The sequence below is a fragment of the Pyxicephalus adspersus genome, chromosome 5, assembly GCF_032062135.1.
Source record: "Pyxicephalus adspersus chromosome 5, UCB_Pads_2.0, whole genome shotgun sequence".
Classification (NCBI taxonomy): Eukaryota; Metazoa; Chordata; class Amphibia; order Anura; family Pyxicephalidae; genus Pyxicephalus; species Pyxicephalus adspersus.
The window spans coordinates 86,443,124-86,467,521 of NC_092862.1; the positions used below are offsets into that span (position 1 = coordinate 86,443,124).

Sequence of the window (24,398 nt, forward strand, 5' to 3'; positions counted from 1 at the left end):
AAAAAAAAAAAAAAAAAAAAGGATTAAGGCAGAAAGTGGTGTTACTTTTGAGGGGTTACTCATGCCTTCAAGGATAAACCTGAAAAAAAGGATTTCAGCAAGGAATAGTGTTACATTAAGGAGTCTTATCATGTCTAAATATTATAATATATCTAAGCATATATGAGTAATCTGTCTGAAAGATATTATATACTGTCTCAGTGCTCCACTAATCATCTACATGAGAGATAAACATTGATATTGACATGGTTAAAATTACATTTTTTTCATAATTTAACAACTAGTCAGAGTAATACATGGATAATTCTATAAATTCATTGCCATAAGAGAAATAATGGTATGATTGAAGGATTACATAATTGTTTCCATAACTTAAATAAGTAATACATGAATAATTGTTTCATATCGACCTCATAGAGGGAATGAATGAAATTGAAACATAAATAGCCATCCAGGTGGTAGATGTAAGTGGTAGAAAGTATCACATGGGTGATAAAGGGTGGCAAGTATTCAAAAATTAGGGATAAGTGTTGTTAGGATGAATATAGTAGAAAAGGTTTGAAAGAGAGTATGTCATTAAGCCCCGGTGAGATGTGGCATTCTGGAAGAAGATCCATTTCGCTTTAGAATGAAGCAAAATGTTGTTGAGATCTCCTCCTCTTGGGTTGGGCGAAATTTTTTCCAAGGCTGTTAAGTCAATACATTTTTCATCGAAGTTGTGGCATGTGCCTACATGGCGGCTAATTGGGGTCATTATTTTTCCTGTTCTGATTGTGTACACATGTTCATAAATTCTTTTTCAGAATGCTTTTTGTCTTTCCTATACAGAAGCAACCACACGTACATGACATCATGTATATGACCCCTATTGATGAGCAGTCAATCCGTTGTTTTGGCTTGTGTATTTTTTTTTGTTGGGGAGTTGAATGGTGGATTGTTCCTTGATCCAGGGACATTGGCTGCATTTCCCACATTTGTAGACCCCTGTGGGTAGATTTGAGTGATTGAGTCCTACGTTTTGTTGGAAATGGCTAGAGACTAGGCTATCTTTCAGAGACAAAGATTTTCTATAGGTTAAGTTTAATCTCTGGTTTAAGAATTTAGCTGTACTGGGGTCTCCTAGTAGGATGTGCCAGTGTTTCATAAGTAGTTTGGTTACTGTACTATGTTGGTTATTGCATGCGGTAATAATTTGTACGGTCTCATCCGGGATATGTGGTCTTTTTTCCTGGATGAGGTCAGAACGTGTCTGTTTTTGTTTGTTTTTTAGCAGTTTTTTGCCATAGCCTCTCAGGGATATAACCTTTCTCTGAGGGCCTGGGCTTCTTTTTCAAAGTCGTTTTCTTCTGTACAGTTCCTTCGAAGACATAGGTATTGGCTTAAGGGTATGCTTCTTTTTATTGATGATGGGTGAGCGCTGGAAGCATGAAGTATAGTGTTTCCAGCTGTTTCCTTCCTGTATAGCGTTGTACTAATACGTCCTGACAGTAATATTCTTAAGGTTGTGTCCAAAAACGGTACTGTATATCGATTGTATTGCATTGTAAAGGAGAGATTTTATGTATTCTGTTTGATCAGGGATAAAAAAATCCTTGAGAGATGTTTCAGGGCCCGTCTAAATGATGTTATCATCGATTTATCGTTTCCAGCAATGTATGTGACATTTATATATGGACAGGTCAGGATTCCGGAATAAGTTTGCCTCCCAGTTGCCTAAGTATATATTGGCGTATGATGGAGCACTTATCGTGCCCATCTCCACACCTTGGATCTGCAGAAAGTGTTGGTTATTGAATGTAAATACATTCCAGATTAGTATGTATTGTAGCAATTTTCCTATGAATAGGTTGAATGCCTGGTTTGATGGATAGAAGCGGTGAAGTTCCTCAAGTATGATCTCAATGCCTTTTGTGTGAGGAATGCTACAGAAGAGTGCCTCTACATCAATGGTACAATATAATGTAACCCACGCTACTATTCCTCAATATATTATATATACTCCTATCATATAAATCTAGAGCTATTTACTGACTTTTAATAAATTCATAGTTAATTGTGTATATTCGTTTTAAATACTACTTAAACTATTATTGGGCAACTACAGCACTATCATTATATATATATATATATATATATATATATATATCTAGAGCTATTTACTGACTTTTAATAAATTCATAGTTAATTGTGTATATTCGTTTTAAATACTACTTATACTATTATTGGGCAACTACAGCACTATCATATATATATTTTCAATTACCTTATCCACTGGATAATAACTAGTGTACCATGAATAGCACAACAATACAAATATCTATTTCTCGCCGGGAAAGAGCTGTAGGTAGGTGGTGACCTCTATATTGTGACCCAAATGTTAAACTGTTTACTGACTGGCTTTATATCTCAGTGTTCTCCCCAGAAATTTTTTTCAGCCGGGTGGTGGGAAGCTGTAGCCGGGTGGTAAAAAAGGGGGTGTGGCAAAACATGGCACATTTAGTGCTCCCAGTTGTTTGCCATGGGCAATCAGTAACCACTTATTTTTTCAGTGTTCTACCTTCTCCCAATGATTTGCCTGCCCCGTTAGTATATCCAATTTTTCTATTCTATGTATTTTGCCACAACTGTCCCATGCCGTGTATTATGACCCAACCTACTAGTGTTCTAAGTTTTAAGAGCGTATTCCTTTGTAATAGTGAAATAGTATAATGAATGTGGTAACAAGTTAGGCTTAGTTCATATTAGCAGCAAAAAACATTTACCCCGTCTGAGTGACTTCTGGTAACGGCTGGGCACCTAGGATCGGTAACAGGCCGTAAGGGCTGGGCACCTAGGATCGGTAACAGGGCGTAAGGGCTGGGCTTTTTCAAAGCTAGAAGTTTTTTAAGCAGCAGTAGTTCCTGGCATGAAGAATGAACAAATGTAATCTTACTGCCGGTGTGAATTCCGCCAAACTAGGGATGTGCTCCTATGTCTATATTTAGTTAAAGTGAACTTTTGTGAAAACATTTTTATTCTCACTTGATTCTTTTACAAAATTAGCCCAGTGGGCCCACGCTGGCTCAGCTTCCACCTTTTCTCTGATGCTCACTTGTACGTCCAGTGCTGCCTTGCACTGCACATGCATGAGATTGAACACTTTTGTTTTTCATTATAGGAAAGCCTCTGAAGAGGCATGCACAGAAGGAGCAGCCCAGAACCTCTTGGGATATGTGACACAGATATCCTAGGAGGCTGCGGATTTCTCCTTTGGTCTTTACCCAAATGGAAGTGAAGACTGAAGGGGAGAGGTCCTCTCCAAAAAAGTGTAAAAACAAAAAAAAAAAAAAAAAAAAAAAAAAAAAAAAACAAAGTTTTCCCATTACATAACAGAGAAAGTCACTCTTTCATATAATGTTAAAAATGTGGCGATGCTTTAATAGCATCGTGCATGTGATCAGATGGGGACAAGACAGCCAGTGATCCCCTTTCATCACTGTCCATATTCTAATAAAAAACACTGTCTGTGAAGTTTATTCGCAGTGTGTAATATCATCGGCAGCAGTGTGATAGCTATGTGAGTGTAAAAGCTGCTTGTCATATTCTGCAGTCTAACAACTCACTGTGGTCAAACCTTCATATCTCCTAAACCGTTGGTTGTATTAACTTGAAATTTTTAAAGGTACACGTGGAGGCATAGGAAACTGAAGGTGCAAGTGGGGGACACTTGTGGCTAAACCCTTCTAAAATGTAATTAGTATGGAATTATGAGAACATAAATCTCTACCTAGCAAAATGTGCTCCCTGCATCTTACCTCAAACCCCAATTTCTCTAAAATTAAGAGGTACAGGGAAACAAAAATATAGGTGGAAGTGGGAGACACATGTGACTATTACCTTTCATCACCATGGCATCATTACAATTTAGGGAAAAAAAAAAAACTGTCCATCAAAATGCACTTCCTTGTTACACATAACTGTAACCTTCCAGTACCTCAACCTCAATAAAATGTAGTGGGCAGAGTTTATGTTCTAATGATGCCGTAGTGATGAAGTTTTAGGGGATGTTAGTCACAGATGTTCCCCACTTGTACCTACCGTATATTTTTGGTTTCTTACACCTCCCCATTCCCCAATTGAAGTTCAGAACGTTAGTTAAGTGGACAGGAATGTGTAATAGGGCAGGCAAGCCCATTTTGATGGGCAGATTGTTTTATGCTCTCATGATGCTGTAGTAATGAGATTGTAAGGGGAGAATGTGCCCGCCACTTGCATATTTTCAGAGAAATTGGTGCTCAAAGAAGAGAAGCAGACAGTTTCATAGTTATAGATTTGTGACAGGTATGTATATATTCAGGGGCCCACCCCAATGCTCCTTGATATGTTAGTGGCCCCGGGGTCCCCAATTTGCATTTTCAAGTTAGGACCTTTTAGTTGCACTTTCCTCTGAAACAGCAACCCCAAAGTTCAATTTTCATAACTTTTTACATTTGTGACCCCCATACCTTGAAATTCTTTAAAGCTGAGGGGCTGAAATTGTAGTAACTAGTATCTATGAGGGTCCCCTGTGCACCCTGAAAATTACAAGTCATTGTGACATACATATTAGGAGATATGGAGGTTTGTACACAGAGAGCAGTGAGGATGCAGAATGACATGCACACTTCACACACAGCTCTAGCAGTGGATACATTTCACCGCCAGCTTTTTTTTTTATAAAAAGAAATTCCAGCTGACGCTATGGGGCGGGGGGGGGGGCGGGCTGCCTGTGTCTCCTTCACATGAAGGCTGAACTGTGTGCTCACCTCTCATCCCAGAAGCAATTCTCTGAACGGATGACACAGAGCAGCCTCACTGAGATCTGTGCGGAAGATGAGAGCTGCCGAGGAGAGCTGGGCGGGGGATTCACAGCAGCCGGGCGGAGCAACCGGCTAAAACCCTCTGGGGAGAACTATGTATATTTTCAATTATCTTATCTACTGGATAATAACTAGTGTACCATTAATAGCACAACAATACAAATATCTATTTCTCTCTTAACACCTAGGAATCATAACCCAAATGCCCTTAAAGAGCCTGTACTATCCCTAACCATAGAACTAGCCCTTATTGTAAGTTCAATATCCCACAATATATACTACCAAAAGAATGATGCCATTATTGTTAAAAACCTACATTAAAACATAATATTTCCGCTGTTCATTCCATTTTCCCTCCCTCTCCTTATCCCTAGTTGCTTTTTCTAAGCACTACGGCTTTTGTAACTGAATCACTTCACAAGTAGTATGAGAACAACTGGCCTTCACAGAAAAGATTTCAGCAATACTATGAAATAAGCGTTATTAGCATCAATCTGATTACTCTAAGACCAATATACTGTTATAAATATTTGATATCTGACCTCTCCTATTACCTACAACACAAAAGGTCTCCCCAACAAACCCCTGAAGAAGCCTTATCAGGTGAAACACGACGGGTGGGAAACAAAACTATTGCTGTCTGAACAGGACCAAAACTACTTGCACCCTACCCTTACCTGTTACTTAGCTTAGTTTTCCTATCCTAGCACTAGCATAGGTCATCTCGGTCTAGTTTTAGAATATTTTCGAGGGAAAAAGTTTATTGTTTTATGAAAAACACTGTGTGCCCTAAAAAATTTTGTCTTTTGTCTATTCCTAAAACTCACCTTCTCAAATCTTTTATTGCTCCTATTAGGTGGGCTTCTTCTATTCTGCCTTATGGGTTTGGTACAGCAATTTTTTAAAAAGAGGTAGCCACTTCCTTCTGAATAAGAAAGGTAATCTGGAAGTTAGACCACCTCTTTGGCAATGGGGTGGAACTGATTGACCTGCTTCGAGGTTTTATTGTAACAACCCAGCATTGATTAATAAGACCATCTCAGGGATCACAGACTCAAATAAATTGGAGTTTTTTGCGCCAGTTATGTTATATTGCATCCCAAAAGGGATCTAGTATGCGACACAAACATTTACAAAAGCCAAAACAGAAACCCCTTCAGGAAAATAAGTCTGCCTAAGCATGTAGGGTACAACAAACACTGAAGGAGGAATGTGAACAAGGGAAACTTATACATACAATGTAGTGTTAAAAAAAATGCAAAGGCTGACACAAACTGAAGCAAATTTGGACATTCCTCTGGTCTTGGCTGAGCTGGTATGTGCTCACTTGATGTCTGTTCCCCTGCTTGATTCTATAGGGCAATCTTTTTTGACATTTATAACTTACGTGAACCTCTTGCAATAACTTTCAGGTCCTCTGGAACCATTGCTATAATTACTTTATCCACAGGTCACACTACAATGTGGTGAAAACTACATTATTCAAGGATCCCATAGCTACAGCTGGAGGAACTATGGTTGAGAAACTGGCACATAATTTAATATGGAAAAAAAAATGTAAGGGGATGCTGGCCAACAAAAGCCTCTCAATACAAACAACCCCCCCCCCCCCCCCCCAAAAAAAAAAAAAAAAAAAAAAAAAAAAAAAAAAAAAAAGAACCGCTATCCAAATCTTCATAAAACAGCAATGTTTAATAATTCCTTAGCATGATCCAAATGACAATATATAATCACAAATACGAGGCAGTAAAACAGCATTATGAACAAATCAGCAGTTGACTTCTAGGGTTACACCTAACTTTTGAAATTAACTAAGTGACAGTATTAATAGATATTATGTAGTTCATGTTAATTTTTAGCTTTAAAAAAAGGATTTGGGTTTAGATTCACTTTAAAATAATGCAAAACTACTTAATAAAAATATTTTAAAGTACTGCACTAAGTTTAAATGTACTTCAACAGTAGAGAAAAAAAAAAAAAAAAAAAAAAAAAAAAAAAAAAAGGAGGAGGGGTGGGCAAATACAAACTTTAAAATTGTAATGCCGATCACAATAACACCCTGTCCCAGTTACTATCGAGGTAAGAAGGTACAAGGTCTCTCCGGTAGCTAGCCGAAGGATAACAGGTGTCATTACACAAATGACCTTGAAAGGACTCCAGCGACCAACGCTCTATACGCTTCTATAGAAAGGTTAATGATTTGCAAATGCAACTGGCACTTTTCTGCTCAGCAAAAGTGTTTCCCACACGTTCTTCATTGACAATCACCTTTAGATTTTGCTTTACGCACAACCGTTTCCAGAAGACACACGAGACTGCTGCAGATAAAACCGCCATCCTTAAACACCAGCAATCGCCTGTCAAACAAGCCGAGTATCAACAGGGAATGATAGTTTCCTCCCACCAAAAAGGATATGGAAATGATGTCAGCGAGAGGAGGGAAAATAGGCGGAGAATAAATTGCGTTCAATGGAAGCCTTTGTTCTATCAAATAAAGCTGTTCGTGAAATAAATCCTCCTGGGGGGCGTATACAAATGGGCGTGTAAAATTCACAAGGGGCGTTAAAACCGGGCGTGTACAATGACGTCACCAGCAGCAGTTTGACGGCTGTGCGCGTATGAATGCTGCATAATATATTCTGGGGCCTTACATCTGTGAGTACAAACCTCCAAATCTCCTTCACAACATGTCGTAAAGACTTGAAATTTTCAGGGTACATAGGAGACCCTTATAGTTAGCAGTACCCCATCCCCCACCTTTAAAAAATTCAAAATATGTGGGTAATAACTTTAAAAACTAGTGAAAAGTGACCACCTGTTTTAAAAGTAAGTGCGTCTAAAAGCCTGAAAATAAACATACAAATTATGGAGTTGTTACTTTTACATTGATGTCTACCTGTCACTTAACTGTCAAACTTCACTACCCAGTCCCCTTCCTTACTTAGGACCTCACTTTTTCTGGAACAGGGGGTTGCAGGTAAACACAATTAAAGGTTCAAGTGGGGGACACCTGGTATACATATAAATACATACACATATATACATGCATACAGATGTGTGTGTGTGTGTATGTATAAGTGTGTGTTTGTGTCACTGTGTGTGATTTTATGTATGTGTTTTGGAACAGACCAATCGTCTGCTGAGTATCTGCTCCCGTCCTGATTAGGTATAGTGCATGCACGGAAAGAATCACACTGACACTGAGTTCAGAAAAGTGAAACTCCTTTATTCTAATAAGACACAGGGTTTTTTATGGGCAAGCAGCTAATGCCGTGTGCAAAGTGTCCTTGAGTATAATATTATAAACTTCTGATTGGTCATGTCCATACAAGGTAAACTTCCTCCAGGAGCTGGACATCATCATCTTGGGTGTTGACCTGGATGGAGGCTCCATCTTAATTACATGCTCTTGATTTGATGGGAGGGGGTGCTGCTAGTGGCTTTTTTGAGCAAGAAATATAAAAAAGTAACTGTATATATATACATTGGAAAATAGACATTTTACTCAATTCCATCACATATGTGTGTATGTATATATGTATGCGTGTGTTTGTGTGTGTGTTGTTACATAGTAGGTCAGGTGGAAAAAAAGACATAAGTGCATGAAGTTCAACCACTAGGGAAATAAACATATCCCAGATTTAAAACCTTATGGACATAGATGGTCCAGAGGAAGGCAAACATATGTATGTATGAGTGTGTGTATATATAAATATGTATGAATGTGTGCGGGTGTATATATGTGTGCGGTTGTTGTATGTATGTATGTGTGTATATATTTATATATATATATATATATATATATATATATATATGTGTATGTGTGTGTGCAAATGCGTGTGTGAGCCTATACAAATGTAAATATGTGTATATTTATTTTTGTGTTTATGTGTGTATGTATCTGTATGTATATGTCTGTGTGTATGTATCTGTATGTATATGTTTGTGTGAGTGTATGTGTGTGTACATAAGTGAGGAAGGCCTAAAGCTGATGAGGGAGGAGTGAAGCGAAGTGCCAGCATGACCAGGGGTAAGGAATGCAGGCAAGGAAGGGGTTAAGTGGAGCATGAAGAGAGGGATGGTGGAGTAGGATTGGAGGATTAGAGTGTGGAGGGTGAGGGTTATGAGGGGTTAAAATGTTAGGAACAGAAAGAGGGCTTAGCAGTTAGAAAAGGTGCTAGCTTCCCGCCCACCCCTTGTGATAAGGTGGTACATAGTGGTGTTGAATGGTTTTAGTGGGCGGTTGAGGTCCTCAGGGGGCATCTTTTGAGTGTTGGTGACATATGGGGGGAGGTCCATCTGGTGTGGTATCTTATAATTTATGGTGAAGGGTCCTCCCCCCTCTGAGGGGGAGGGTGGAGGTTGCAAGTGAAATGAGTTCTCGAGCCAGCAATTTGGGTAGTCATGGCTGGGAACAAACAGCTAAAGATAGGGAAGCAGACCTCCTAAAGATGTGTGGTGTGGGTGGTGCCTTCAAGGACCTGCAACCTGGGGAGAGAATGTTAGGAGGTACAGTCCTGTTTGGTTATCATGTTGAGGTTTATGGATGTTTTACTGATGGTAATAGTTGATTATTATTTATGTTTTAAGAATATACAGAGTTAACCCCCCCCCCCCCAGTGTTCTTATGCTGTCAATATTCTGTCCATATTTCCATGCAAAAAGCCTTACATTTTTTTTTTTGCATGAACATTTATTTTACAGTGTAGGCCTTTATTCTTTGGTATAACTCACCTAAATATGTCCAATATTTAATAAATTTGATACATTTTTTAATAGACCTTAAAAAAATAGTTAAACATGTAATTAACTGTAGCTTGTAAATTATAATATTAAATTTAAGTTATATAAGGATTTCTTTGTATTGGACTCAAATAAAAAGACAAATAACAAAAAGCTATTTTGTTATTTGAATTTTCTCACTGCTCCTCCCACCTGCACCGACATTACTCGACGTTAGCCTGGAGATCATCTCTGCACATGCCGAGAAGACCGAAGACTGAAGAAAGAAGACATGTCCAGTGGAGCTGCAGGGACCAGCAGGACGCCAACGGAACATGTTAAGTGGGTTTTTTTTTATGTTTTAAGCGAAACCGAGTGTGACTCACGATTTTTGCATGGAAAATCCACCCCGAGTCACTCTAAGGTTTACAATTAGGGGAGTTAAAGTTAAGATATTTATATGTGGTATTTTGTATTGTTCAAGTTATAATTTTAAAAGAAGGTTTTGATAACAAAAGGTCATTCAGCCATTTCCTAAACCTGTCTGTGGCGCCACTACACCCCTGTCTGTATTACTCAAAGGGGAGGACACTTCCCCCTGAGTGATGTCATGATACCAGACCTGCGATGGGAGAGTGGGTGGGTTGTATTCAGAGAGACAACCCACTCACCGCCCTGAGCCTGCGATCAGTACGGGGGACATGAGTGCCCACTATCAAAAAAAAGTGAGGGTACGGCTCCACTTGTGCCCGCCCCACTACACCCCTGTACCTGGGTCATGTGTGTGTGTATACATTTTTTATTTTGTGTATTTATATGTTTGAATGTATGTATGCATGTATTGTGGGAATGCCCATAGCAACGGGGGGGGGGGGGGGGCAGCAAAGTAGTAAGGTCTATAACATCACGGGTGAGGTATTTCAGGAAGCAGGTCCCAGCAGGTTATCAGTGCAGTAAGGGTTTATTCACTAAGACAATTTTCACAGAAAAAAAACATACAAAATAAACCAACAGCAAATTAAAGCCTGGCCACTGAGCCTCTAACTGACTGTTAGTTCCCTCAACAACAGTCCTGGACAGCACTCTAATGCCCTAACTATACAGCTTTTTCCAAAAAGTCTGTGTTTTTACTCACAGTTTAACCTAGGACTCCTCCCAGCTCACAGGCCAAGAACTGGGATCATGGAAAAAGCAGGCTGGGAGTTTATATCCACAGCCTAGTTGCCCGGATGGCTTTCAGCTGGGATAATTTACTCTTAATTATCCCCAAGCCTCTTTAGCTCCCCCACCAATGGGCCAAGAAGCCCATTGTAATTCAGCCTGGTACTTCAGCACCACCATCTGGCCAGAAAGAAAACTGCCTGATCAAACAGAAAAGTATTCTGCATTTTGCCTGTATCTTGGACAAATATACCTATTGTCCTGGATACAACCATGTGTTTTTTTTTTGGCTAGCTGTTAAAGTATGTATACATGTGTGTGTGTGTGTGTGTGAGAATATATATGTTTCTGTGTGTGTATGTATTTATGAGGGTATGGGTTTGTGTGTGTATTATTTTGTCTGTGTATACGAATATATGTTTTTGCGTGTGTATATACATGTATGTGTGATTTTGTGTATTTATATCTGTGTATGTATGTATGAATTTGTGTGTGTGTAAATATTGGACAATATGAAGATCACAGAGGAAGCTGCAGCTCTGAGGATAGTAGGAAAGCCTTTACTTGTGGATCACTCAGGGATACATTCTGTATATACACAGTGTGTGGAAGAATTACCAGGAAAACAGCAAAAATATCACAACAGGGTGGAAAGAACAGGCAAAAGCAGAAACAATAGAGTGCAGTTTACAGCAGTATATAACATACACATTAACATAATGAATAGTGTCATCTAGTGTCTATTTAGCACACAAAAATTAAGCATGAATGCTGTTGCAATATTCTAACACTCCTTTTCAACAGCGAAAGGCTTAAAATGATAAACCAACATTCTTTACCAGTTCCAGGTCTCTGAAATGTGTTGCTTGCCTTTGTCATATAGTCCTGCCATTTCTCAAACACTTCTGATTTGATTTCCATTAGATATGTGACTGTGTATCTTGAATGGTCATCTATGAAAGTCACTGTGTATCTTTTACCTGCTGCTGTGGGTACACTTAAAGGAGCGCACACATCAATTTGTACAAGGTCAAGTAGTTTTGAAGCTCTTTTCTGGCCCGGCTTATGAGGAGTTTCTCTTGTAGCTTTGGCTTTAATACAACACTCACATTTAACTGTATTTTTGCTCAAGATCCTTTGTCAGGTATTGCCTATTCAGTTTCTGTATGCCATCAGGATGTCTGACCTAGGCGCCTGTGCCAAATATGAATGCAGTTATTCTATTCAGTCTTCATTCTCCATTCTGAATTGTGCACTTATCAACTTAAAATTTTGTAATAAGTCTTTTGCTTGCAAGTCGCCTTACAGAAAACAGTCAACTTTCTAGTTTAGGAACATAAAGCACATCTTTTATTGCTATATACACAGTGTCTATATGCATTGTGGCAGGTAAGAATTCCATGCCCAATTCGTTCTGCAACAATACTACTTCCATCTGCAAGATAAATTGTTTCTTTGTTATTTGTATCAAGCTCTGCAAAGAAGTTTGTCGATTGTCATGTGACTTGTAGTCTCTTGAGTCTGTGTGCCTCAGTTAGCTGAATGCTTTTTGTAGGTGTATGACTAAGGCTGGGTCTACACCGACTTTTTTTAAAATGCATGCATATGTTCATACTGCGTTTTTATCCAGTTTAATTAGCGTTTTAAAGCTTTCCTTTAAAATGCTGAAAAACATCTATGCTGCGTTTTTCTGTGTTATTAACCTGTTTATGTTTCAAGTGCTTATAAATGCGGGAAAACGCCCCATTGAAACCAATGAAAGCGTCTACCCATGTTTTCCCGCGTTTTTGGGCGTTTTCCAGCTTTAACCCCACGTTTTAATTTTTTAAACATTGCAAGCAACATTATAGATAACGCTCATAGATGTGCCTCCAGGAAACGCCCTGGTGTAAATTAGCTACTCTGCAGGTGATCCCCAGTACAAATTTGCCTATCCAGTAATTTTTAACTGCTTCTGACTTCATTTACACATTACTGCTTGACAATCTGTCTCATTAGTGGGTCAAGATGTTTTTCCAGCAATTGTTAGGCTGCTTTATGGGCCTAATTTCTTTCAAGAGATCATTCTCTTGTTTTCCTCATCTTTTAAACCAGTTATGGCTTGTGTTTTACCTCAAGTTTTTATTCCTAGAACTGAAAATTTTAACATCTTCTGATCAACATAAAGGATTCTATCTACTGGCTCAATGCTTTCTTTTCATTTGGATGGGTCATTTTATCTCAGCACTCCTCCCAATGCTTCTTTCAGGCTTTTTACTTAATAGTCCCCTTTCTATCCTATTTCCTTTCATTCTACCAAATCCCAGTCACCTAAAAATTCTGATTGCCCATTCTCCATACCTATCATCCCCATTAGATGATGTATCGTTTCCCATACTGGCAAACACAATGGATTCAGTGGATCCCAAGTGATCCCTGCTAGGGTAGGGCAATTTCCCTAGCCCAGTGACCTTGTGAACAGGTCCCCCCCTCTGTTCCTCTTGGCCCCAAACAGCCAAGAACGTCTCTGACTTGGTCTGGATCACTCCTGCCTTGATAAATTCCCTTCCCTGTATGTGAATCCTTCCAGACTCTACATAGCCAGTATATCTGTAAGGAACTTACCCGTCCTGCGAGCCCGCGGCGTCCCTGGGGATCCCAGCCGCAGAGGGAGGCGCCGCTGTAGGAGGCAGCATGGCGGAGGCTTGTTTGGACTTAGCCCTTGTCGTGCTTTATGACATTAAATAAAGAGTGATTGAAGGATATCTGGAGTTGGTTGTGGTTTTTGTGCCCAGGTGCATTACAGTATAGCGGGCCCTCACACACCACCCAGCCCTAATGGAGGAAATCCAACGGGCCCTACAGGAGCTTGCATTAGGGGCTCCCACGGGTCACCCCTCAAAGGTTCGTGAGCGCCTCCTGGAAATGGCAGGTGAATTACGGTCGCTCCCAGGGCAAGACTTGGGTCCAAATGTATCCGGTCCAGCTGTGCCAGTGGAACCCCAAATTCCTTTACCGGATGAATTTTCAGGGAACAGAGGACTTACCCAACTTCCGGGACTCCTGTCTTCTGTATTTCCAGCTTCGTCCTATTGCCTCCGGCACAACACGTCAACGCATTGGAGTGGTCATCTCCCTCCTGAAAGGTGAGCCGCAGAGGTGGGCATTCAATTTACCGCCAGATGATCCTGCGTTCAGTTCGGTCACTGACTTCTTTGCTGTCATGGGGGTGATTTACGATGACCCGGACATCGGAGGTAAATTTGGAATACCTTGCTCAGGGGAAACGTCCCGTGGAAAACTATGCAGCAGAATTTCAACCATCTTCGCTTGAAGGTTATCCAACAGCTGCATGATTCTAAAACTGCTGGCCACCCAGGAATTAAGAAATCCCTGAATTTAATTAAAAGGCATGTTTGGTGGCCTCACATGTCAGTGGATGTTGAATCCTTTGTTCGTGCATGCCCAGTTTGTGCTCGTAAGTCCTCCCGTAACGCTCCCTCCGGCACTCTGCTGCCTCTGCCCATTCCTGCTGCTCCATGGACCCACATATCCATGGACTTCATCACGGATCTTCCGGGGTCCTTAGGGTTTACGGTGATCTGGGTAGTGATAGATCGCTTCAGTAAGCAAGCCCATTTCATACCGCTACCCAAGTTACCCTCAGCCAAGGAATTGGCTGACTTGTTTGTGTTTCATGTGTTCCGCCTTCATGGGGCTCCAGAGAACATTGTTTCAGACCGTGAGGTTCAGTTTGTGTCTCGGTTCTGGAGGGAGTTCTGTGCCCAAATGGGCATCGAGCTTTCCCCCCAAGACGAATGGCCAGACTGAACGAACCAACCAATCATTGGAACAATACCTCTGGAGCTTTATATCTGATTGCCAGGAGAGATGGGCTGACTATGTCCCCTTTGCGGAGGTGGCATATAACAACGCAGAGCACTCCTCCACCAGGATCTCTCCGTTTATGTGTGTTGGGGGTCTGAGTCCCAAAGTGTCCTCTCTGTCCGGTCCACCCTATGATCTTCCCGTCCTTAACGATTGGGTAGAACGTTCCCGATTTGTTTGGAACCAGGTCCCGAGTAATCTTAGAAAGGCAGTAGCCCAGCAGAAGAAGTTTGCAGATCGCCATAGATCCCCTGAGCCCCAGTTCTCACCGGGTGATCTGGTTTGGGTGTCTACCCGCAATATTTCCCTCCGCCAACCCTCGGCCAAGCTAGGACCCAAATTTATTGGCCCGTTCCTAATATCGGAAAACATTAATAGAGTGACTTATAGAGTCAAGCTTCCCAGTTCTTTGAAGGGGGTAGATACCTTCCATGTCTTTTTATTAAAGTCTGCTGCCGACTCTGCTCCCCTTTCAGATCCCCCTCCACCAGTGGAGGTGCAGGGAGCACCCGAATATGAAGTTGAGAGGATCCTGGACTCTCGTAAGGTGCGTAACTCTCTGCAATATTTTATTGATTGGAAGGGTTTTGAACCAGAGGAGAGATGCTGGGTGTGGATGCTGGAGAGATGCTGGATCGATGTGACTTTATAATCCTCATTATTGTTAGTTTCATCTGTTGCTGCAATGTTTTTGTGCCTGCTTTTTATTGTCAGTTTGGGTAGTTTATCAATTGTTCATCAATGTGTCCTTTTTTCTACAAGGATTGAGTACAAATATCTGCATGGTTTCTGCATGGTTTTCCACACCAAACTCCTACTTAACCCCCGCGTTGCCATTGTCACATATTGGTATTTCAATGTATTATGTGCCGCGAGCTTTTTCAGTTGCTGAATAGCGCGACGGTGTATGATTTCGGATCGCGAATACGAATTCGCGAGCGATCATCCGATTCTGCTTGATGAATTAGGGCCAGTGTGCTTGGGTGCGTCCTTGTGTTGGTTTATGCTTATCTCCTTTTGTCATCTCCATAGCAACCTGGTCTGAACCTGACTCTGCCTGAACTCTGCCTGCCCTGACCTCGGATTGTTAATGACCATTCTGCCTGCTGCCTGCCCTGACCTCGGATTGTTAATGACCATTCTGCCTGCTGCCTGCCCTGACCTCGGATTGTTCTTGACCTGTCTTTGCCTTACCCTCTTGTACTTCGCTTGTTTGGACTTAGCCCTTGTCGTGCTTTATGACAATTAATAAAGCGTGATTGAAGGATATCTGGAGTTGGTTGTGGTTTGTGTGCCCAGGCGCATTACAATATCTCTCCTATCACTGTCACAATGATTAAAATAACAAAAAACGTTTTACTACACAACCTGATATATATAAACAACTCACTGTATGAATATATTAATGCATTAATTACAAAAAAATACATATCCCCATTAGTAATTACAATGAAGATAAAGCATTCATACCAAGACCATTCTGAGCAGCACTGCCCACTGGCTTTCCATTCAGAGAATGGGGGCATCTTGACATGTGCCAGAAGCGAGGGTCAACGGTTTCTTTTACAGTCAGATCCCTGTCAGTCAAAACCTACATTCTCCTATCCTTCTGTGTGAAGCCACCTAAACCTCACACAAGGTGAGCAATGCTGCTGATGGAAAACAGTCTCTATCGATCAGACCACCTCCTAGACATCGACCTAGTGATGTTCTCACATACAATATCTATTCATAGATAGGCTGATCAATCCAAAAACTGCAGCAAACAATACCCACATAAAGGTGCCACATCTGGACTGCAAGAATGTATTGTCACTTTCACTCCCAGTGAGGCTTTATAACCACATTGTACATCAGTCTCATACAACATTCACACAAAGTATTATATTATAGCAAGAAGTGCAGTTCAGGTAAAAACTTACTATCTCAGGTGAGCAAACTAGTGAAAAAGAGTAGGTGAAAACAGACAAAAATGGAAAAAAGAAACATACCATAAGTGCGCTGTGTCTGCTTTGACCGCACTCTCCTCAGCGGTAGTTGTCGTTCATCCAGGAGTTCAGTCTTTCCTCACACGAGGCACCAAAACTGTTGAGGAAGAGGATATTTCACTCTTGAAGGAATAGAGACTCCTTGCTATAGATGTAGTTTTTACAGACACATGTGTGAGAACAATCAAAGGTGGTTATTGTTCAGCTTTATTCAAAAAACTGTGTTATTTATACAATGTAAAGTAGGAGGGACAGAAGTAAAACGTGATTTTTCAGAAATCCTGAGTGAAAAAATTTATGACCCTGATATCCTGGGAATCTCTTCACAATACCCAAGGTGACCGTTCTTTGATCTTCAATACACTTTGGATACATGCAAGGGACACAAGATACAGGATGTTCAAGACCCCCCCCCCCCCAATGCAGATTTCTTGATATACACTTCTGTTAAGAAGTAATTTAGGCGGAGTGAAAAAAAGTCTTTGAACATCTGATAATACAATTGGTCAGTTGGTCACAAGCCTGAACCCAAAGATCCTCCTGGGGCAATGTGTGTAGTCTTTTGTTGGTATGAGTTAAAAAGCCTTGTGTATAATGTATTTTTTGATTCCTTCTTCTATAAAATCATATCCACAACACTTCAGAAAAAGTACTTTTACTTGGAGTCATAGTCCATGTGGATACCTTTATCTTTTGACTTCTTTTTTAATTATTTATTGTGGTTCACAATAAAATACAAACAATATAACATATTACGTAATGAGAATTGCATGACAAATAACTTGGTACAGGAAAGAATTGGTAAACAACTATATAATGAGGCATTTGGCAGACAGGTCTAAAATATCTCTGAGTCTGAAAAAATAAAAAAAGGGAATTTTTAAAAGCGGACAAGAACAAGTCTTCTGGTAAACATGCAGTTAGCATTGCAATGCTAAATGGAAAAAGGTTCTCGGCTGATGGAGTCATAAGGGAAGATGACCCATATTTCTAATAAAAGAATAATAATATTAAACAAAAAGAGACAAATAAATAGAGAAAGTGGTATCATTCTTAAATTATAGGGATTTGAGGGGATCTCTCTCCAGAACTCTTTAGTGGTGTGTTATAAAATATTTCTGAAGTTGCTGTTTCATACTGGGATTTAAGGTAGATATAAAGCTGTTGCACTTCAAGATTGTTTATAGCAATTTAAATATATATGGGGATAGATATATGTATGTGTATCTGGGTATATCTGTGTGGGAAGGTTTGTGATCTGTTTCTCTGAACCAGCCTTCTGGACCACCTAGGGATGAAAACGGGTGCCAGTAAACAAGCTAGTTCCTATAATAAAGATGATCACCTTTTAAGGGGTAATAAACCAATCAAGCCTAGGATAGCTGGAGATGGATAGCTGGACAGGTGGTAATGGCCCATCCAGCACCTAAAATTAGAGGACTCCGGTCAGTTTCCCAATTCATACCTCAGATTTTGCTTCTAGATTCCCATAGTTGGGAAGTCTATTTTATGACGTTACCCTAACCAATCCTAATCTAAGGGTAGTGCGTAAACCAATGGTTGTCCTACAGACCACACCCAGTAACCAATTCTAGCTCTCTAATGATTCCTAATGGGGATTAACTGTATAAGACTAGGAGCTGGGAGAATGGTGGAGAGGCAGAAGCCAGCAGTTAGCAAGACGATGTTCTTAGGGAATCAGGCTCCTGGGGTACCCATTTACATCGTAGCAGGTAGCTATAAGATTTTCGTGAATGCATTCTTACATTGTCTTCTATTTTGTAATTACGTATTATGTACTAAACAGTATTAGATTACTACAGGGTTTTAACTACTAACAACATGATTCTCATTTACTGTATACTTTGTTGATTGAAGTTCCTATCTCTATATCAACCAATATTTCTGTGCATTTTATGTTTCAACTTGTTGCTTAAATAAACTGTTTGAGTGACTAGCTATTATGTGTGCATGAACCTTCATTTATTGAATATATATGTGCATTTATGGGGTGATATAATATCCATATTAATGCAGATAATATTCATAGGGCAACAAAAGCTTCCCCAGGTCTCCAAAAACATTGGTCTTCTGCTCTTTGTGTATGGAGGCTTCAATAATTGGTAATTGTTAAGAGCTAGAAAGTGCACTAGTCATTTTGAAAATCCTGTGGTAGTATGGAAATTTTCAACGATACCATTGGTGGAGATTGCCTTTTTGGAAAGTGCGGTACTCCTAAGTAGTTTATGAAGGGGGTAGACTAATCCTTGGGGATCAGCTAAAAAAGTATTTTAGAAATGTATGCCAGGGAAAATAATTTTGTATCTTCTACACAAGTTTATTACTGATATCAAGTAAGGTCTATACATACCCTCAGTATGCCAGGTTACAAATAGTGCGCTATTTGTTTAAATTGAGAGTGTGATTTTCTTTTTTTGATTGACAATAAACGAATCAATATTTGTCTCAAATCGCCAAATGGACATAATCTGGAATATTAATGTATTTATATTCTGTTATTTTCCCTATGGTTGCTAAATTCTGTTAATTAATTGATCCCATCGTTTGTAATTTATGCGATACAGCTATTCTCTGTATAATTATTATGTTGTTATAAATGCTGTACTAATTTCCTTTAAAAAAAAAAATCAATAAAAATATTTTAAAAAAAGGACTGACTGAATGTTTTCTGCCTAATTCAAAATTTACAGAAAATCCTCTAAAAGTATGGGAGGCACATAAATGCTACATCAAGGGTGTATTTATCAAACATGGTTCTCAAGTTAAAAAAGAATTTAGGAAATATTAATAGTAGAGTAAATAGCCTACTCCCACAGGTAGCTTAGTTAGAATGTCTTCATAATTGCTCTCTACTAGAATTAATGCAGCAGACTTTTAAAAGCAGCAAGACAAGTTCTTATATTCCTTTGCAACAGAAAGCCAAATGGTCACTTGACAAATGTTGATGTTCCTTTTATGAATTTGGTGAAAATCCCAGTAGAATTTTAGCCAGGGCACTCCACAAAAAACAGGCCCAATCTTATTTCCCTACCATAAAAAACTTCAATATAAAATTCTGTGCATTACATATATAGCTCAGGCCTTTCATCCCTAATATACATACTTATAAAATTTATACCCTCAAGAGGATTCAACAGTAATTCAATCTAAAAGTCAGCGTGTAAATGCCTATTTAGAAAACTCAGGATTACAAAGTTTGTCTGTGGAAGTTTTGGAGTCTGGAAGTCGCAATAACCTCAGAGGAATTGGCATTGGCTATTTCCACTTCTAAAGCAGGTAAAGCACCAGGTCCAAATGGTCGCAGTGTGCTCTAATATACATCTAGTCGGTTCCAGCTTTACATTTTTTAGAGGTTTATAATGCAACCCCTAACAGTAAAGACATACCTTCTGATACCCTTTGCACACACAACCCTTTTTCCAAGAAAAGGTAAAGACTTTACACTGTGTGCAAATTATCACCCTATTTCTCTTTTGAATTGTGATTTGGAAGCTTTTTGGTAAAATTATTGCTAACACATTAACTTTACACCTCTGCCACACTTGGGGAGACTGAGACTCCAGAGGCGTTGTGGTTTGCATGTGAGCCCTGAGAAGGGGCAAGGTGCAGAATCTAAGCAGCAGATAGGTTTTTTTCAGAGCCTCCAGTGGTGAGCATGTTATGGTGCACCATGGTACCATGGTGTGGTGTTGCTAGGTTGTTGTCCTTGAGCACACCAGGGTGGGTCAGATAATACAAGGTTCCAAATCACTAGGCAGTAGAAAAGTCAAAGAAAGCCGGCGTCGAGCAACCAGCAAACAAGAGAGTTCAGGAACAAAGCCAGAGGTCAAGAACCAGCAATCCAGAAAATAGCCACCATTGACACAGGGTCACCGCAAAAAAAGGGGAACACAGGAGACACAGGAAGTGATAGAAGGCACAGGTGACACAGGAGACACGGGAATGAAGAAGACACAGGAGACACGAGGGTCACCTCAAACACAAGGAACAGCACAAGGGAACAGAAAGGGAAACAACAGAAAGGGAGACAAGGGGTTAGTACAAGAGCTGGTCTAGGAAAGCACTCAATTAAGGGAGAGATGTATGGGAAATGCTCAGCAGAGCTAAGCAGCAGAGCTAAGCAGCAGGGCTCAGCATTAGTGTAGATACATTGCATGAACACTGAGTGCTGTGTCTGAGCCAGCTAAATACCCGATAGGAAGGGTGATACCGATTAAGTCTGGAAGAGCAGGCACGTCTGGGCCCAAAACTAACTGCATGCGCAGGATAGAAGTGCTTGCACTTAGGGAGGAAGAGGTAAGCATGACAACATTGCTTCTGTTATCCATTTAGATCAGATAGGCTTTTTACCCATGAGAGAAGCTCAGGACAATAATATTAGAGCCAATAATCTTGTCCACTTAGCAAAGGAGAGAGAGCTATTTTACCCATCTCCTATCCACTAATGCGGAAAAAGCATTTGACAAAAAGGACTGGACCTTTTTGAAGTCCACACTACAATTTAAAGGGTTACAGTCATCCATGTGTCAGTGGATAGGAGCCCTATACTCTACCCTTTCAGCTGTGGTAAAGGTGAATGGTGTGTGTTCAAAGCCATTTCAAATTACCAATTGGACAAGACGGGGATGTCCCCATTATTCTCCCCCTTTTTTCATACTAACATCAAAGCCTTTTTTTAATTAAAAAATTGCAAAATTTTCTACGAAAAGTCCTAATATTCAGGAAATTACAGTGTAAAGATCTGTTTTTGCAGATAACCTAATATTTTTTCTTACTAATCCCTTGATTTTCCCTACCAATTTAATGAACTAACTTCCAGACACTTTGAGACATTATGCAGCAGCCCACTTGACACGTTTAGTAGACTGGTGCAGACACGTTGATTATAAACAATGGATTACCTTAGAATATTCCTTTTAAGAACCTTGGTTGGCAGGCCTACCATGTGTTGCACAAAAATACTCCAGTGTTCTCATTAAACATCCCACGATTGGCCCAACCTTCAAAATCGCCTATTCCTACCTTCCTGGATCATATTCATCTTCACACTTTTCCCACATGACCTCAATAATAGGTCATCCAGCTTTTGCTCCGAGCTTTCCTGATCCACTCTTTGAGCAATGAATTGTGAGAATATTCTAGTACTAAATTTCAAAACTGAAGCCTCTTGGACAAAACTGAAGTCTCTTACCTGACTCAATATGGCGGAGTTCCCCTTTGGACTTTTGACATGCACTTCAGCTCCGCAAGTTATAGTCTAGTTTACCACCGCCTAAAGAACTCTGAAGCTCTATGTACCTTTAAGGGGTACATTGTCTTAATTATACAACATTTCCATTAATATTAACAAATCTACTAAACCCCTCTTTACACGCCAATAGGAGCAGGAAGCCAATATGGCAAAATGCAAAGGAAAGCGAGACAACTCTATGATAAATCTTATTCAATACCTACCTATGCTTATCAGCCCAGTAATCTTGGACCACAGGGTATTTATTAGTTGTCACACTTACCTCTTCCCCCCAAAGAGCAGACGCCTCACTGCGCATGCGGGCAGTTCTGACGCTGGGCGTGTCTGTTTCCAAGTTTTATCAATTCTGTCCAATCCGCTGGCCAATCAGAAAATATCCTCTGGACCAGCCCTGGCTAGCTCACACATTGCACATTGCAAGTGTTTGTGCAACGTGTCTCCATTTGGCTGCACCCCTAGCTCTGTGAACTAGTTCCTTTCCACCTGGTGCTTAATGCAGTGTTTCCTCTGTCCAGCTCCTGCATGAACCCCTTGTTGTCCAGTCCGTTGGTTCCCAGCCAACTTCCCTGTGGTGTTCCAGTCTGTGGATATTCCTGTGTCACCTGTGCCTCCTGTTGCTTCCAGTGTCTCTTGTGTTCCCTGTGCTACTGGTGTATGTATCCTGGATCCCTGGCTATTGACTATTGGTGTGTGACCTGACCTCCCTTGCTTGCTGCCTGCCCCGACCCCGGCTTTCCTCGACTATCCATCTGCTTTGTAATTTGGTACTGTTTTCTGCCCCCCCTAGGTGTGCCCAAGGACCGCAACCTGGCAGTAACCAGCGGCGCAACATCCTCACCATCACAGGCTCTGGAGAAAACCTAGTTACCCCTTAAGCTGCGTACACACTTGCAATTTTTGTCGTTGGAAAGGATCTTTCACGACCCTTTCCAACGACAAGGGGCTGCAAGATGCATGAACGATGCTGTACATACAGCACCGTTCATGCTCTATGGAGAGGGGGGAGAGCGACGGAGCGGCACCCTGCTGCGCGCTCTCCCCTTCCCTTTCATTACGATCGGCTGTCGTCCATCGTCCGTGGATCCGGCAGGTCGGTCGTCCGGACGATGGACGACACCGACTGTACACACGGAAGATTTTCGCCCGATAATTGGCCGATGCCGATTATCGGGCGATAAAAATCTGCCGTGTGTACGTAGCTTTAGTGGCCCTTCTCAGGGCTTACACCACCTCCCTGCAAACTGATGCGCCCTCTAGTGGTCCTGTCTCTCTGTGCGTGACATTAGGATCTCTGTATAGTGTAGATGTTTTTTCTACCATGAATGTGGAATAATCAACATATCAGATTGTGATGATTATGTGAATCTCACCTTGTATTTACTTTGTAAATGTATAAAATCCCTATAGTTTATAATATTGATGGTATTTTAAAACATTGCATACATGATTGTGAGCAAAAAGAAGCACCCTGATCTCCTTCTGGATGAGCTACAAGGCAATTTTTCCCAGGTACTGGGTAATATAGCAAAACCCTTCAGCAGTCATACAAATAAATATAGCACCTAGCTGTCCCTGTTTTGTTGGAACAGTACCAATATCTAGCTGCCAGTCCCGTGTTACTTGTATTTTACATGAGGCATATAGTTAATACTTACAGCAATTCACATCTAATTTCTATATATTTTTTAACTTAAATATAAAGCACCGATGTATGTTTATATACAGTGAAGCACTTCAATAAGTGGCTCTGGAGTCTGTTAGAGATTTGAACTCGTTCACCAATGCCATCTTTAAAAATGTCCGGTAATTACTTCCGGTGCAGTGCATGTTAGGAATTATCTCCGGAGGTTCTTGTTTAGTGATCCCGCTGCTGAAACATTTTCATTGAATACGAAGAGATCGCTCTAACTACAGCGGGATAACATTGTATGTTTTTGCTGCGAAAAGGGTAAGGGCTTGTGATATGTCTATCTTGTCTTTCTCGCCCGCGTCTTTTCCCACTGAATGATTGATATAATTCACTGAATGATTGGTATAATTAACGGGAGAGGGAGATAAGGCTAAATGGCCTGTTTCATAGGAATATATGGAAAGAAGATCAAGATCACCCCCTCTGGGATTTGGGTATACATGTTCAAGGCCAAAAAATTGTTAAACATTTGGGATTATGTTATGGGATATATGTTTTGTGCCTACATGATGGCAGACTGGCATAACAATTTTTCTATTTCAATCGAATGTATGTGTTCAAAGATTCTTTTTTTAACAGATCTTTGTTTTTCCTACATAAAACGAACCGCAGTTGCATAATATAATAAAAAATTGACTCCTTTAGTGTTAAAGTCTATGTAGGCGTTAGGTCCGTGATTAGTACCTTTTGGTAAAGTCATCGTTAGGGATTTTTTAACCTCCTGGGCGGTAACCCCGAGTGTGACTTGTGGTAGAAAAAGGATGCTAAAAGAGGTAACCCTCTGGGTAACACTCTGGGTAGATAAACCTATGGGAAGTAATGGTAATAGCTACTTACCTGATCCGCTGGCGTCCTGCATT

At 40.5% G+C, this 24,398-nt stretch overlaps 2 protein-coding genes across 7 annotated transcripts in view; one reads left to right on the forward strand and one right to left on the reverse strand.

Moving 5' to 3' along the window:
- The window catches only part of SDHA (succinate dehydrogenase complex flavoprotein subunit A), a 160,783-nt gene extending 153,525 nt beyond the window's left edge, over positions 1-7,258 (reverse strand). The window contains exon 1 of the mRNA XM_072412019.1: positions 7,107-7,258. Within this exon, the coding sequence (XP_072268120.1) occupies positions 7,107-7,175 (69 nt within the window). The 5' untranslated portion in view covers positions 7,176-7,258. The remainder of the gene's footprint in view (positions 1-7,106) is intronic.
- Positions 7,259-7,428: 170 nt separating this feature from the next.
- Positions 7,429-24,398, forward strand: part of LOC140331210 (uncharacterized) — a 154,324-nt gene continuing 137,354 nt past the window's right edge. For 2 of the 6 annotated variants that reach the window (XM_072412020.1, XM_072412022.1), the window contains exons 1-2: positions 9,881-9,902; positions 15,065-15,135. In XM_072412020.1, the coding sequence (XP_072268121.1) occupies positions 9,896-9,902; positions 15,065-15,135 (78 nt within the window). In that variant the 5' untranslated portion in view covers positions 9,881-9,895. Of the gene's footprint in view, positions 7,494-9,880; positions 9,903-15,064; positions 15,136-23,643; positions 23,797-24,398 lie in introns of those variants that run through there. The other 4 variants (XM_072412023.1, XM_072412026.1, XM_072412024.1 and 1 more) reach the window with 3 other exon arrangements.